At 36.9% G+C, this 15,913-nt stretch overlaps 2 protein-coding genes across 6 annotated transcripts in view; one reads left to right on the forward strand and one right to left on the reverse strand.

Moving 5' to 3' along the window:
• Positions 1-403: 403 nt before the first annotated feature.
• Positions 404-15,095, forward strand: LOC139934492 (exosome complex component RRP42-like). The gene is made up of 5 exons (XM_071928745.1): positions 404-589; positions 5,802-6,235; positions 8,716-8,839; positions 9,586-9,741; positions 11,156-15,095. Exons 1-5 carry the CDS (start codon positions 533-535, stop codon positions 11,249-11,251), a joined length of 867 nt encoding a protein of 288 aa, XP_071784846.1. The 5' UTR covers positions 404-532; the 3' UTR covers positions 11,252-15,095.
• LOC139934490 (uncharacterized) overlaps positions 13,652-15,913 on the reverse strand; it is a 41,348-nt gene continuing 39,086 nt past the window's right edge. For all 5 annotated transcript variants that reach the window (XM_071928740.1, XM_071928741.1, XM_071928743.1 and 2 more), the window contains exon 5: positions 13,652-15,676. In XM_071928740.1, the coding sequence (XP_071784841.1) occupies positions 15,256-15,676 (421 nt within the window). In that variant the 3' untranslated portion in view covers positions 13,652-15,255. The remainder of the gene's footprint in view (positions 15,677-15,913) is intronic.

Genomic DNA, 15,913 nt, shown 5'->3' on the forward strand with positions numbered 1-15,913 from the left:
AGCACCAAACATTATTAAAAACGAAATTACAGCCTGCCTGTTTAAAACATTGGAAGAATACTACTGTAAAACATCTTTAAAGCATCCCCCCCCCCCCCCCGAAAAAAAAGGGCAGAAGAGAGATGAACATCTAGCATTATTAGAAACAAAATTCGTGAGAAGGTATTATTTTTAAAAAAAGTAAGTAGAACATAAATTTTATTTCCCGTCGCTTATAAAATGAACATCACGCCGCACGGATTCTCTGTATCGGCATACGTTATACGGTACGAGTTGACTTGGGTACGAGTTGACCTGGGTACGAGTTGACTTGGGTACGAGTTGACTTGGGTACGAGTTGACTTGGGTGCGAGTTGACCTGTTCGCTTGCGAAGGTCGGAAGTCATGGGACCTCCCCGCAGTAACTGCCATGCCACACACGTGCCCCACACTGCCTGATATCTATAACTAAATCCCAGTGTGTGTGTGTGTGTATTTGGTGTGCTGCAGCGTGACGTGACATAAACTCGATCGTGTTTTGCAAACAAAAACAATGGCGAAAGTGCGACTGAGTGCGGGAGAAAAAACATTCATTGTTCATAGTGTACAGGTAAATCATTTTTACTGTTTAATTCGGGCTACAGTTTTTTTGTAAACTTATTAAATTCACCCTTCAGCCTTCTCACTCTCGGGCGTAGAAATATAATATCCTGGTGTCATGTGTTTTCAGTAGGATAACAGAAAAATTGTTCACATACATACATAAACTGAAAGTTTTTTTCAAATCATCTATCCAATTTTTTTTAACAAAAACACTTATCGTAGCGTCATACGTTATCGACCCTCATATGTTTTCGATCCCCAACTTTGATTCCGGTTTACCGCGAAATTGTGCAAGCTGCACCGATGACAGAAGCTATGCAGTTTACTCACGGTCTGTATTTTCATCAGGCTTAAAGGAACACGTTGCCTTGGATCGGTCGAGTTGGTCTTTGAAAAGCGTTTGTAACCGTTTTTTATAAAATGCATATGGGTAGAAAGATGTTGTAAAAGTAGAATACAAAGATCCACACAAACATGACTCGAAATTGCGTGGTTTTCCTTTTACCTCGTCGACTAGCACGTCGGCCATTTATGGGGGTCAAAATTTTGACTCCCATAAATGGCCGACCGTGTTAGTTCGCACAGTAGAAGGAAAACCACGCAATTTCGAAGCAAACTTGTGTGGATCATTGTATTCTACTTTTAAAACATCTTTCCAACCATATGCATTATATAAAAAACGGTTACAAACGCTTTTGTTTTGACCAACTCGTCCGATCCAAGGCAACGTGTTCCTTTAATCATGCTGAGAATAAAGTTTCCTGTCGTTGGTTATGCTTAAACATTATTAATAAAGTGATTGATTTTTGGTACTAATCACTAGTGCATTATTATGCCAACATTCAAATGAGTCAAAGAAACATCATCCAACCTCGAAAGTTCAAAACAAAATTACTATCTGCTAGATTGAGTTTCATTCTGCTTTAGTCACTAGATGGATCACGTGAGGTGGTTACTATTTGGGATTCTATGGTGTGCAAGAGTGGGGAAACTATTAAAATATTTTAAGTGAAAATGACAACAATTTTTTTATTTATTTACTGCATATAACTGTTATAAATTCCGATAAGCGTTATAAATATTAAGTCTACATTAAAGAGAAAATATCATAGATTGGTTTCTTATCTCCTGAAACCAGACATTACTGGTCTGAAATGGGGAAAAACGGATTGTTATGAAGTGTGAGTGCATCAAGGGGGGGGGGGGGGGGGTGGGGTGTTTTACTTTCATGCCTTATGATATCTCTGGATTCTAATATAGTAGCCATAATGCCTTAGGACAAAAATGTAATTAAATTTGTTAAGTAGCAATTGAATAATATTTTTGATTTATTTTGCACGCCATACTAGCTTCTGAATATTCAATAAAATACCAACCAGTGAGAGGTGTGAAAACATAGTTATGACATTGCTCCAATGTCGTGCATGCATAAGCACTGTTAATGGCGGACTGTCTCTCGCAACGTAAAACCAAAACTTTAAAAATTTCAACACACCATGAAGTGTAAGTGTTATTGTTAAAAAATTGGATACGTGATTTGAAAAAAAAAAAAAGTTTTTGATTGTAACAATTTTCCTGTAATCCTACCGAAAACACATGACACCAGGATACAAGATAGGGAAGCCTCTTGATACTGTCGTCTTGATCTACTTCTAGAAACTATATCGTAGGAGGTCCTGTTTTCGAGGTGTCCCTAAAATCGTGGCAAATCTTTTACCTCTCTGTGCGCGATGTAAACAGTCCCTAGAGATAAAAATTGTGTGGTTTTATTTGCCAAGCAAAGAGTCTCCTCTCCCTTGATCAAAACTTAGAAACACGTAAGGCTCCACTGGTTATTTGCACTTGTAAATGCAAAGTTTGGTATTTTAGGCATTTCTACAAGGTACAAAAATATGTCATAATGTCGAGGCCATATAAAAATATTTCCCCACCCAAAAGGTTTCATCAAACACTATTTCAATTCACAATTCACGATGATCAAATCTTGTGACTGAATATTTTTCTGAGCATTCTGGAAAAAAAATACAGAGGCTTAAAGAAGCCATGTGCCTTATATCATTTTCTAATATTTTTGATGATTTTTATTTTTTAACCATCATATCATTATTATTATTATTAATATTAAAATATAAACATCAGCTTGTTGATTCAATTATCACTGTTTATTTATACGCTTTATTATAAATATTAAGAAGAAAAAACTTAAAAATAAATAAATAACTAGAGATTGAGAGTTTGTGCACAAACTCAAGGTGTTCGGTTTCCGGGAGTAAAAGCCTGGATTCAAAAACAAATATTACACCTTGCTTTGTTCTCAAGATTTGTAATAAATTCATGATTCAAATTGCAAAAACTGTCAGAACAACATGATTACAGCATCTTGTAAAAGTGTATGTTTGGTGACGTCATCGGTAATATTTGTTTTAAACCAGACCTTTGCCAGACATATATGCTGTGGTGGTAAAGCATCAAAAGATGTATATTTCAACCTAAAAGGCAACAAACAAGGCCCTCTCAAATCTTTTCACAGTCACTTCCGGTTTAAACAGGTCAAAAGGTCAACGAAAGTTCACAAACATATCCATTTCTGTAAAGTACGTAAAGCCCTTTCATATGATGTATAGGTTGTCAAAATAGCTTATGTAGTTTAGGAAATATGAACTTAGGAAATATTGACGACTGTAGAAAAGACTGTAAGGGGCATGTATGTTTCAACCCCCTAGAACGAAGACTATTCTTCATGAAGCTTTTTCGCGCTGTATGGATGATCACTGGAGCGTGACTCTGCTGAACCGCTAATACACTACACGTTGTGTGTATGCCTACGTGCAATGTTTATGCACATACCAATGGGGGATTTACCTTGTTCTTTAGAAGTGAATTTTGAAATTTTCAACCTCTCTTTTGAGCTGGAAGACAACATCAAAATGGGGTTATGTCTGTTGGGCGTTTACAGAGTTTTCAATGACGATTCCGATGATGTTTCGATTGTAAGAATCCCTCATGTAGATCAAAAGTGATGATTTTTTGAAATAATAAACTTTGAATTTTCATAACTCAAGAATGGATGACGTCATCATGACGTAACTACACATTTTTCTTCTCCAAATTAACATCTAACTATGTGTGAAGTTTCAAGTTCATACAAATTTTGAAAAGATGTTTTTGTTAGGGGACAAGGGACAAAGAAAAGAAGAAGAGGAAGTATAAATAAAAATAATAAAAATAATAAAAATAAGAGGTGTTCCGGGCTGTTGGCCCGAACACCTAAAAATCAGATTTGAAAGCCAGTAATTATTCACACTTTTTATTATTATTATTACTATTATTATTTTATTTTTTTGCAAGTTACCAACATGGTAATTTTTTTAATTTAATAAAAAGATATTTTGAATAAAATGAAGACAACTGCTGGGTATAGAGTCATACACAGAGTCTCAAAGAACACTTGTAGTTGTAGTCACTGCAGATGTTTCTTCCATGTATGGCTTCACCGGGAAACCATACTTTCTCGTTTGCCGTGAAAACAGGAAAAAATTCAAAACAAATGGGGCCAGGTGAAGTCATCGAAGATCAGTATGTGGTGTGAACATTTCAATGTCCATCAAGTTTTAATATATGTTTGCATACTTAATATTAACAAATGAAGATAATTAGGGCATCGGTTGATATAATGGCATCATTATTTTTTTCCCAATTCAAAGAAAAAGGCATAATAGCGTGAAAACTGGTAAGAGGAGGATACATGCTATAAAAGGCTGCCCGGTGAGCCTTCTTTGGGTGCGTTCGTTAAGCTTCCCTGGATCAACACTGCCCTGGATTGACCCGGTCTGCCCGGTACTAGCCCCATAAATCGGTCCAATTCACTCCGTATTTTTGGCCCCAGCACCACTGATATCAAAACCTTTCGCTTCCTTGAAAAAACATCTGCAACGTTCTGCATTATGAAACTTACCGATCTAATGTTTCAGAAGTTGCAGATAGCACTACACTTGGAATTGTTCAAATAGGTATCACAGATTTTGAGCAAAAATCAAGTGAATTTTGCGTGTGAATTTTCTCAACTAACGCTCTACCGCTTATGCCGATTGTCCCCCGACCATGCGCAGATTTAGTGCTATTGCAACTTCTGAAGCATTAGATCGGTAAGTTTCATGATGCAGAACGTTGCAGATGGTTTTTCAAGGAAGCGAAAGGTTTTGATATCAGTGGTGCTTGGGCCAAGGATACGGAGTGGATTGGACCGTTTTTTGGGGGCTACCCCGGTACGTTCGAATAGGCTGTGCCCCCCCCCCCCCCCCCCGCCCTGTTGTGGAGTGGGTCACTTAGGGGTGACCTGAGGTGTCCTGCACGTAACGTCACGTGACGCGGTATGGCTTCGCTAATTTATTTTTCCACTAATTTGATTTTGAGACCTCAGATTTAGAATTTGAGGTCACGAAATCTAATTCTGAGGTCTCAAAAACCAAATTCGTGGAAAATTACTTCTTTCTCGAAAACTATGTTACTTCAGAGGGAGCCGTTTCTCACAATGTTGTATACTATACTCTGGCAGAGACAATCCTCATAAGCTTGGGCGATATCGATTTACTTTATTCACGATATATCGCCGACAATATATCGCGATATTCGATATAATCGCGATTAATGAAATTTGACATCATCAGTCTTAAAACACCAATTGAAAGTTGTGGAGAGACAGTCGTAGCTTAAGAGAGGTGTTCTAATGACCTTTTCTACTTGTTTTACTCCAAACCTAATGGGGTGCAAGATGTCTCAGCTACGAAATACATTGCGATATTTAATCGCGATGTATCGATATTTTGATTAAAACCAAATCCATCCAATATCGAAATCGTTTCCAAATTAATATCACGATATTCGATAATATCGTGATATCGCCCAAGCTTAAATCCTCAGACATCGCAGTAGGGTAGGGCCGGGGTAACTATAACTCAGTCTCCAAAGAACTTAAAACAAATAGCTTTTCAAAACTTTGGATATAATAGTTATAGGGGGCCTACATGAAATGAATATTCGGTTTAAGGCACCCGCCCATAAGCTTTAATAAAGTCTTCATGAAATTGGCCCAAGGTTTCTGCTTAAATTTGTTTGTAACCATCATTTTGCCAGATGCGTTTTTTTCCTATAGTTATTTTGCAGATTCATTGTATGGTAGATTTAATAATGCATAATTTGTTATGAATCCACTGTTTTAGGATGGCTTACGGACTGATGGTCGTTTTAATGAATCGTTTCGGCCTATGGAACTGGAGTGTGGTGTTGTCTCCAACACTAGTGGATCTTCTCGGCTCCGTTTGTCAAACACAGAAATCCTTGTGGGTGTTAAAGCTGAAATGGGAAAGCCTAAACCAACAAGACTTGATGAAGGCTTCCTAGAATTCTTCATTGACTTGTCTGCAAATGCATCTCCTGAGTTTGAGGGTCGAGGAGGTGAAGAACTGGCAACTGAAATTGCTTATACACTATCAACATCCTATGACTTGAAGAGTGTATTGGACTATAGAACACTCTGTGTTTTGCCAAGACAGTGCTGCTGGGTGCTTTATGTCGATGTAGTTGTTTTAGAGTGTGGAGGAGATTTGTTTGATGCAATTGGAATCGCTGTCAAGGCAGCATTGTACAATACAAGGTGAGAACAAATAAGTTTTGAAATGGGATTAGTTCACACAGAAGTAGGAAGTGTGAACGTGTTATACATGTACATAGTATACAAATATTGACTGCTTCGAGTGCTATGGTTAAAGACAGTGGACACTATGGGTAATCGTCAAAGATTAGTCTTCACAGTTGATGTATCTTAACATATGCATTAAAAATAAAAAACCTGTGAAAACTTGAGCTCAATGGGTCGTCGAAGTTGCAAAATAATAATGACAGAAAAAACACCCTTGTCACACGAAGTTGTGTGCTTTCTGATGCTTGATTTCAAGACATCAAATTCTAAACTTGAGGTCCCGAAATCAAATTCGTGGAAAATTACTTCTTTCCCGAATCTACGCCACTTCAGAGGGAGCGGTTTCTCACAATGTTTTATACTATCAACTTACTCCCCATTACTTGTAATCAAGGAAGGTTTTATGATGATAATTATTTTGAGTAATTACCAATAGTGTCCACTGCCTTTAAAACTCTGACTCCCGAGGTGGTCCCGGAGCGTTCTGTAGCGAAAATAGGCCGGTCCGGGAATCACTGAGGGAGTCAGAGTTTCAACCAAAGCACGAGTTAAAGCAATCGACATTTGTATACTATAGCAGTTTTCCCAACAGACTATTTACCATCTTCGTACACATAGCTTTTGTACGCGTGTTTCAGGGTTCTGATTGGGTTCGAGGTGGATAAAAAGCTGTCTGGGTACTGTACGCCATGTGATAGTCGTCGGACTATCACAATGGGCCGAATAAATAAAAACTAGCAATTACTTATCAAGTTAAAGGTCCAGCATTAGCAAGAAGACTGAAAAGTAAAAGATCAGGCATGAACATTTTGTTGCGGGATTACCTTTCACTTATAGAGCATATAAATAAAAACGACATTGTACTAACGTACTGTAGCAATTACTTGTGTTTTTAATGATCCAACTATAAATGTTACTTATAAATTTGTTGTGTACTTTAATTGCTCTGAAAGTACCAATCTCTGGAGCTCTGGCATGGAGAGGCTGGCTGTTTCCTCATCATAGCCACTGCCGCCACCAAAAACGTGACTAAGTGGAAACTGCTGCATTTCAGTTAATCGCTATTGATCTGCAAGTCCATGCCTCTATTGTTATACTCCTGAATACCTCACTATTGTGCTTTTCTCTGACCATTTACTAATTCGTTCAAGTAAATGGTGTTTTTCCAGTAAAAGGTTATTTATAGAGATTTGGGAAAATTTTCATGCCTGATCTTAAACTTATCGAAATGTGTTAATGCTGGCCTTTATACGGCCCAGTATCTTGTGGAACTATACAGGTAATAGTAAAATGTCGGTTTTATTTACATCTCAATAAGAAGAGTCCCTCAAGCATTGCTTTCACCTGCTAGTTCGACCAATTACTAGCAGTATTAAGGCTTACTTTTATTAATAAGGATTTAAGTAAAAGGCTAGTAAAAGCAAATGCTAGTTTTTATTTATTCGGCCCAATGTGATAGTCGTCGGACTATCACATGGCAAACGATGCACTATCACACGGCCAGCCGTCTAGTAAAACTAAGACATATCGTGACGCGCTCTAAACCAATGAAAAGGTAGAATATTTGTAAGTTGTCTGGAAGAGGGAGAATGCATTGATTGTGCAATGAAGCAGAATAACCAGTGAGTCTGGCTGGTTTCATTTTACTCGGTTTCGTCTTACTGTCAAAGATATTCCAGATTTTACCTTGTGATTTGGTGCCAATGAAGGTGACTTAACTCGTCTGCAAAGGTTACAAAATAGGGCTGCCAGGCTAATCTTTCTCGTTGCTCGCGACCATCCAAGTGCGCCATTGTTACGTCGCCTTCATTGGCTACCAATTCGAGCCCGGATTAATTTCAAACTTCTCGTCATTGTTTTCAAATGTATTCACTCTACAGCACCTTCATATCTTCAAGAACTCATTTTGTTCAAATCATCCGCCTATGCCACCGGCTCATCGTACAACAAAACACTTCTTCACATCACCAAAACTAAATCACGCGCAGGAGATCATGCCTTTCAAACCGCTGCTCCGCGGCTCTGGAATTCCCTTCCCTGTCACATCCGGGAAGCCAACACACTGGAACGGTTCAAAAATATGCTCAAAACCCATTTATTTGTTTAATCTGGCCATTTTTTGTTTTTGCTCGTACTGTTTTTTGTTTGTATCTTTGTCTTTGCATTGTTTGTTTCTTTGTATATTGTAAAGCGCTCCGTTCTTTGTGGGGCGCTATATAAATGCTTTCATTATTATTATTATTATTATTATTATTGTTATTGTTGTTGTTGTTGTTGTTGTTGCTGTTGCTGTTGCTGTTGCTGTTGCTGTTGCTGTTGTTGTTGTTGTTGTTGTTGTTGTTGTTGTTGTTATTTAGACTGTGACGATGCTTTCGCAATTCCCATGTGTTCAATATTTGTATAATTGACCACAATGAGTTTCTCTTTGATGACAGGATTCCCAAGGTGCGAGTTGAAGATGATGGAGAAGGTCAAGAGGAGATTGAAGTGTCCGATGATCCTCATGATGTAGTCTTATTAGACACTTCTTGTATGCCTCTATTGGTAACAGTAAGTAAGGTCAGTGTCACAACACATTCAATATGAATTTATTCAACCAAATCATGTGTACAATGCATGGGCTCCCACTCACTCAAGTTAAACAACAATCTGAAATGATATTACTTGATTCTGTAGCTCATCTGGCTGCGGTCAAGGTCTCTCATATTACGTTTGAGTTATAAAATTAAGCCCTCCATTGCAGTCTGTAAAAATCTAGGTGTTTAGTTGCCTCTGCTTTGTATTACCTAACCAGTAGCCGATTTTAGGTTACTTTACAGAACTGCAGAAGTCCACTTGCCGAACGTTTATATGGTGCAACTTGCGCCATAAACATTGCGCAAGTGGACTTACGCAGTTACGCAGAGTTTTGTGAAATCGACTACAGGTCTCTAACAAATTTGACCCGCTCCATCGTAATAAGGAATATCAAGGAAAAGTCTCATTACGTGTAATTTGACACCCAACATGAATCATAACAAAAAAATTATTGAAAACTTCAAAGTTTCACTTGGGGCTGGCCCGAGGTGCACTGCTGTCACCATGAGATTTTTTTCCCAGGAAGAACAGGGGTAATTATCTCCACACAATCATCCTGGAAAAAACTCCTGTGACTTTTCCATCCAAAACAAACGTGGGGAAATTATCTGCCCACATTCGTCCTGGAAAAAGAAAAATACGCCACCCAGATGAGCACACCGGGGTCGACGTAGGGAAGCTTATCAAACGCACCCAATCTTAGATGATTTATTTGTTAACATACACAGGTTGGTCAGCGACATATTGTAGATGCCACATTGGAAGAGGAAGCTTGCTGCTTAGCATGCATTGTAATGGCCATTACACCAACTGGGGCCCTCGTTGGCATGGAGAAGAAAGGAGTGAGCAGCCTTACAATTGACAGCATACAGGCAATGATAGCTGTAAGTATGCAATTCATCTGGCTCACACTACATGTCACTCTTGGAGGTGTTTTTAGTCAAGTTTGTGATGAGTCTTGAGTGGATACATCTTAACGTCTCAGTTCTCACACAAATATATGTACAGAATTAAGTGTTAGAACATCATAAAGAGACAAATAAGGTAAAAACAAGCTTGTTTCCCAGCGACTTATAAATTCAAGTCCTAATATAGTTTCTACAGCAATAAATCAAGTCGAGAGAAGGCAACAAAACATAAACGTTTCAAATTTTCAGTCAAGGCTAAAGATTGAACTCTTGGGTCCTAGTGTCATTGGGAAAGTACATCTACGATGTAAGATTTTGAAATTGACACTGTACAGAAGAAGATTAAGTTGTGTAACAAGCTGCCAATTCTAATTTTAGAATTTGTATGAAGTATTTAGTTTGTTGTGTAAATAGATAGTTAAGCATTAAATCATGAGGGAGACTGACCTGAGAAAATGTTGATTTACTTTAAGAGGGTTAATGACTAGAACAGGATTTGAATCTACAACCTCTGGATTAACATGCCAGTGCTCTACCAACTGAGCTCTACCAACTTTAAAATAGAATACAATGATTTACACAAACATATGTACCTCAAAATTGCGTGGTTTTCCTTTAACATGATGAATTAACACGGCACGCCAATATGGTGGACTGTGTTAGTTCGGAAATTAAAAAGAAAATCAAGCAGATTTGTAGCAATGTTCGTGTGAATCATTATATTCTACTTTTAAAACACTTTTCAAACAATATGCGTTTTATAACAAACCATTTCGAACGCTTTTCAAAGACCAACCTGCCCGATCCTAGGCAACATGTCCCTTTAAGGTTTACAGGCACGGAATTTTGGGTACAAAAGGGCAATTGGGCAAATAGGGTTCAGTTTGGAAACTTTATTATTAAAGACAGTGGACACTATTGGTAATTGTCAAAGACAAGTCTCCTCACTTGCTGTATCTCAACATATGCATACAATACCAAACCTGTGAAAATTTAATTTGAGCTTGAGCTTGATTGGTCGTCGGATTTGCAACATAACTATGAAAGAAAAAAACACCCTTGTCACACAAGTTGTGTGCTTTCAGATGCTTGATTTCGAGACCTCAAGTTCTAAACTTGAGGTCTCAAAATCAAATTCATGGAAAATTACTTCTTTCTTGAAAACTACATCAGTTCAGAGGGAGCCGCTTCTCACAATGTTTTATACTATCAACCTCTCCCCATTACTCGTTACCAAGCGAGGTTTTATGATGATAATTATTTTGAGTAATTACCAATAGTGTCCACTGCCTTTAAGCAAGATCGTGAATACATGTAACTTAATATTTTTTGCCTATTGGTCTTGGCATTGTAACTTCACAAACCAAGTATATTATTTATAACTTTTCAGACTGGCAAGAAAGTTGGAGTAAATTTGAACAACGAGCTGTCTTCGCTACTTAAAGAGATTGGACAAAACTCATCAAGTGATGGCTTTCTGTCCTGATGTTTGCATTCAACAACTGCAAATACATGTAATTGATGTTTTCAAGTACTACTCCTGGACTGGTTGTAATATTGTTGACATAATGCTTTGTTTGATATATTGAACATCAGTCTTAAGGTTCATGCAACGAATGCCTGGACAACCCAAGAGATGAGTTAGCTGCATTTCATAATCACTAGGGGTATCATTCAAACACACTTATTCATAAGTATCTTGATTTTTTGTTTACAATCTGATTGGTTGAAATCTGATCCTTAAAAATGCAATATCAAGACATACTTCCAAAACTAGCAGCAAACTGGTCACTGAAGCCAGCATATAACATCTTGTTTTATACAGACGATGAAGTCTTCCATTTAAAGCCATTGGACACGCACGGTAAACAGTATTGTCCAAAGGCCCACACTTCGTGTGTCATGACTTATATATAAAATAACAAACCTGTGAAAATTTAGGCTCAATCGGTCATAGGAGTCGGGAAAACCCACCCTTGTTTCCGCACGTTTCGCCGTGTCATGACATGTTGTCAAAATAAATCCGAAACTCTCGACAACGAGAATTGATAATTGTTTTAATGTTTTCTCAAAAAGTAAAGCATTTAATGGAATAATATTTCAAGAGAAGTCTTTCACCATTACCTTCTGTAAACCATGTAAGTTATTTGTAAATCTGTGAACTTTGTTCTTTTTTTTTCTGTGCCGAAAGTGTATAATGGCTTTAATCAAACATTCTGGAATCATGTTGGTCCCAACCATGAGTTGAGTTTTAGGTGTTCGCGGTTTGGATGTTTCAGATGAAAGTTGAATCAATTTAACAAATCAACATCAGAGAATAAGACAAAACCTCCTTTTCCAATTTCTTGTAAATAATTAGGAATTGACCAACTGACATTCCTGTGTAATGGTCATAAAAATGTGTGTGTGATTGACAATATTTTCAATGTTAATTTTAGCACGTTTCTTGTATCGTGTGAAAATTTACAGTGTGTTTCTAACAACTGCTCAGGCTTTTTTTATTTCCAAGAATTTTGTATGAATAGAATTCTAAAAGATGATATGATTTCATAGAAAAAATAGTCTTGGTTTGAGTTGTTTTCTGGGTTTCGATATGGACAAGACTTAAAAACATTATACTTTGATGTAATTGGATATAGAAAAGGATTAATCTCTGCGACCTGGTAGTATAGACCAATCCAGTCGCGCAAGTGATAAAATCGTTTTCCTTTTCGCTTCTTATGGAAATTGAATGTCTTACTCGACAATCTATGCAATTCCCTGACATGGCTACATGATATAACGATGTACTACGTTCTTGATATTTTTTTTTAAAATTAAGCACAAAGTAAAATACTGACATTCTGACAAAATGTAACGCATTTTAGCGACTTTTAGGCTGTTTACGTGTCTTTTACCCCCTAACTCACCTTAGACAATCACCGTTTTCAAGATATTTTGGTTTCTATTTAGTTGCAAATATCTGTGGTCAGTGATCTTCATTAATAGTATATGACGATGTCCTGATATATGATGAAATTGTGTAAGTCGTTGAGGAAAACATTTAATTTCCATAAAGAGTGAAAAGGAACATGATTTCCTCATGTCTTTGTGCACAAAACTAGGCCCATGTACACCTCAGCAGTGGCGCGCGGTGCTCAACAGCTGTGCGCCCGTTGCGTGCCTGTATTTGTCTATACAGATGCAATGTTTTAAAGGCTGTGGACACTATTGGTAATTACTCAAAATAATTAGCATAAAACCGGGGACCACAATTCCCTATACATGTACTGCCCTGTGTAAAAAAGAAATTCCCAGAAACACACCAATTTTCAGTCCCAAGTAAAAAATCAAAACCAATTAAGGTTATTGCTCAAAATAATTGGTGGCATAAAAACTCACTTGTTGATTCAACTGATGTTGATTCAACTGTAGTATAACATATTGTGAGAAACGGCTCCCTGAAGTAACGTCGTTTTTAAGAAAATAGTTTGAATTTGAGATGTCAGAATTTGATTTTGAGGTCTCGAATTCAAGCATCTGAAAGCACACAACTTTGTGTGAAAAGGTTATCTCCCATCTTCGATCACCAAGTGGGTTCAAACTTTCACAGGTTTGTTATTTTATGCATATGTTGAGATACACCAAGTGAGATATTAGTCTTTGACCGATCCATTAGGCTCTGCCCACGACGCACGTGTGAGCAAGAACACGTGAGCCTCTCCAATGCCATTCTGCACACGCATGTCGGACTTTATTTGTCGGACCTGCGTTGCGTTGTGATTGGACAATACTCAATGGATTGGTCTATTACAGAAGGTGTCCAGTGTCTTTAATAAGATGCTAATTTTGAAGGGGATGATTCTATTGATGGATATAATTAATAAGTAAGAATACTAGAAAAGTGTATATTTAAAATTACTTTATTTGTGTAAAAAAAGAAATTGCAAAATGTGTCTTGATATGGCCCATCCTCATAGATATCCTTTCTTGATATAAAAAAAAATAGAGTTCAAAGATAACTCCAGTGTTTTTTACCATAATTCAAGTCATCTTGAATTGAAGGAACACGTTGCCTCGGAAAGGGCGAGTTTGTCTTTCAAAAAAGTGTTTGAAACCGTTTGTTATGAAATGTAAAATGGTTGGAAAGATGTTTTAAAAGTAGAAAACAATGCCTCAAAGTTGCACGGTCGACCAATTCGCGGAGTCAAGTATTTAACTCCATAAAATGGCCGAACATGTTAGATCGCAAAGGAAAACCATGCACTTTCGGGGCATCATTGTGTAAATCATTGTATTCTACTTGTAAAACATCTTTCTAACCATATCGATTTCAAAACAAATGCTTTTCATGGACCAATTTGACAGATCCACGGCAACATGTTCCTTTAACACATAGATGTGAGGTCACAAACCCATTTTAAAATGGTATGTATAGGGTTAAATTGCACATCGAGATAAAAGCTGAAACTTTTTAGAGATAACTTGAAATTATTTTAAAAGGCCTATAATTATTTCATAGCACTTGAATATTTTGTTCAATTTCTTTGAATAGTTGTTATTTTTGGTGGAAAAGGCATTTTCTGGCGTGTACCACTTGGCCACAATACCACCATTGTAAGAGTACTTGAGACATCATCGTCCAAGTAGCCAAGAACAAGACTTTATCTTCTAATTCTATGTTGTTGCGATGCTGTAACATTTTTAATTAAGTCAATATGAATAAGTATTGTTACTATCTTCTGATTGTTAAGTGGATGTGAACACATTTTGATCATGTATCTTGTACAAAAATTAGATCATTTGTTGTAGAGATGTTAATATTTAATTTTAGATACCTTGAAACCCATGTTGAGAAATCAAATTCAAGACATCTCCCCCCCCCCCCACATGAACAGAAATGCAACTTTCTAATTGCAAAAAAAGGGGAAATGGCTGATCACACTTAATTTTTGTGTTTTTCAGTTTTCTATGGCACTGCTTTGAAAAGAATTAGCTGATGAGCTAAAATGTTGCATGTCCGATCGGAATTAGTAAAGAAATTCAAGAGACTAGTAAAGTGTGAACAAATGACTAATTCTTTCGAACAGATTGCCAATGAGTAATTACTAATTATTTCGAACAGGTTGCCAAATCATTTGAGCAAATTACTAGTTTGTTCGAAGGGATTGCTAATTCACTTGAAATGACAATTAAACTGTGCAAACGGATTATCAAAGTGTATTCTTTTACTTCCACTGTGCCTTTCCACGTTCTGTATAGTTGTAGTTAAAAAAAAGAGGATCATAATGATCTTACTTGCCCTAAAATAAACCAAAATTCAAGCTACAGAATTGCTTGAGGAGCATCAATTTGTATTTCTTGTTCGGAGTTATTTTTACTGCCACTGTTAAAACATTTGACATTTCCATTATATGGTTAAATATTAATCCAAAGTACATTTTAATTAAATAATTTGTATAAAATTGCAGAACAAGAAAGTTATTTTTATTTCTTTTGTACTATAAACTTTCAGCATTCATCAACAATTGACTTCCATATGCCTCCACAATGGCCACTTTGCCCGTTGAACAATGGCTGTATTCCTGGATGGTAGTCCACATTCTCAAATTCAGTTGACTTCAAATTTGCATTTCCATCTACTTGTTCTGTCGTCTTTGGAACTCTCACTTTGTCTGTATTAGATTTTGGGTCTTTTCTAGTGTCTCTATTGGTATCTAGTGTAGATCGTTTACCACTGGTTCTTGTTCCAAAAATATCATCATGTTTTGAAACAGTGGCCTCTTGTTTCCATATTTGCTTGCCAGATGAGTGCAATCTTGAACCCATTCTAATGTCACTTACTGCTACAATAGACTTAGGTACTTGCTGTTTAGGTAATTGTGGCTGAGAAACTTTGGATGCAGATTTATTACAACCACGACTCAGGTTTCTGAAAAGGAAATAATAACATACAGCATAAACATTTTCACTATGTATGTATAGAAAATTAAATGATTATTCTAATACTAGGAATATAAGTTCAAGTCAAAGCTACATTCACTTTCAATTCACGCATTTACTTCCAATTCACCTAGTTCATATTTCATAATGTCAGTTGAGGCAACTTAGAAGTTTGGTATTGATATAGAATTGAAAACATGCTATCGGGAATTTTTACTTTCAAAGT

The sequence above is a fragment of the Asterias amurensis genome, chromosome 3, assembly GCF_032118995.1.
Source record: "Asterias amurensis chromosome 3, ASM3211899v1".
NCBI classification, from domain to species: Eukaryota; Metazoa; Echinodermata; class Asteroidea; order Forcipulatida; family Asteriidae; genus Asterias; species Asterias amurensis.

Excerpts from the sequence above, each read along its gene's own strand:
- LOC139934492 (XM_071928745.1), top strand. The coding sequence starts at position 533 with ATGGCGAAAGTGCGACTGAGTGCGGGAGAAAAAACATTCATTGTTCAT. Across the intron at positions 6,236-8,715 it reads GCAGCATTGTACAATACAAG|GATTCCCAAGGTGCGAGTTG; the intron begins GTGAGAACAAAT and ends CTTTGATGACAG. Across the intron at positions 8,840-9,585 it reads TATTGGTAACAGTAAGTAAG|GTTGGTCAGCGACATATTGT; the intron begins GTCAGTGTCACA and ends TAACATACACAG.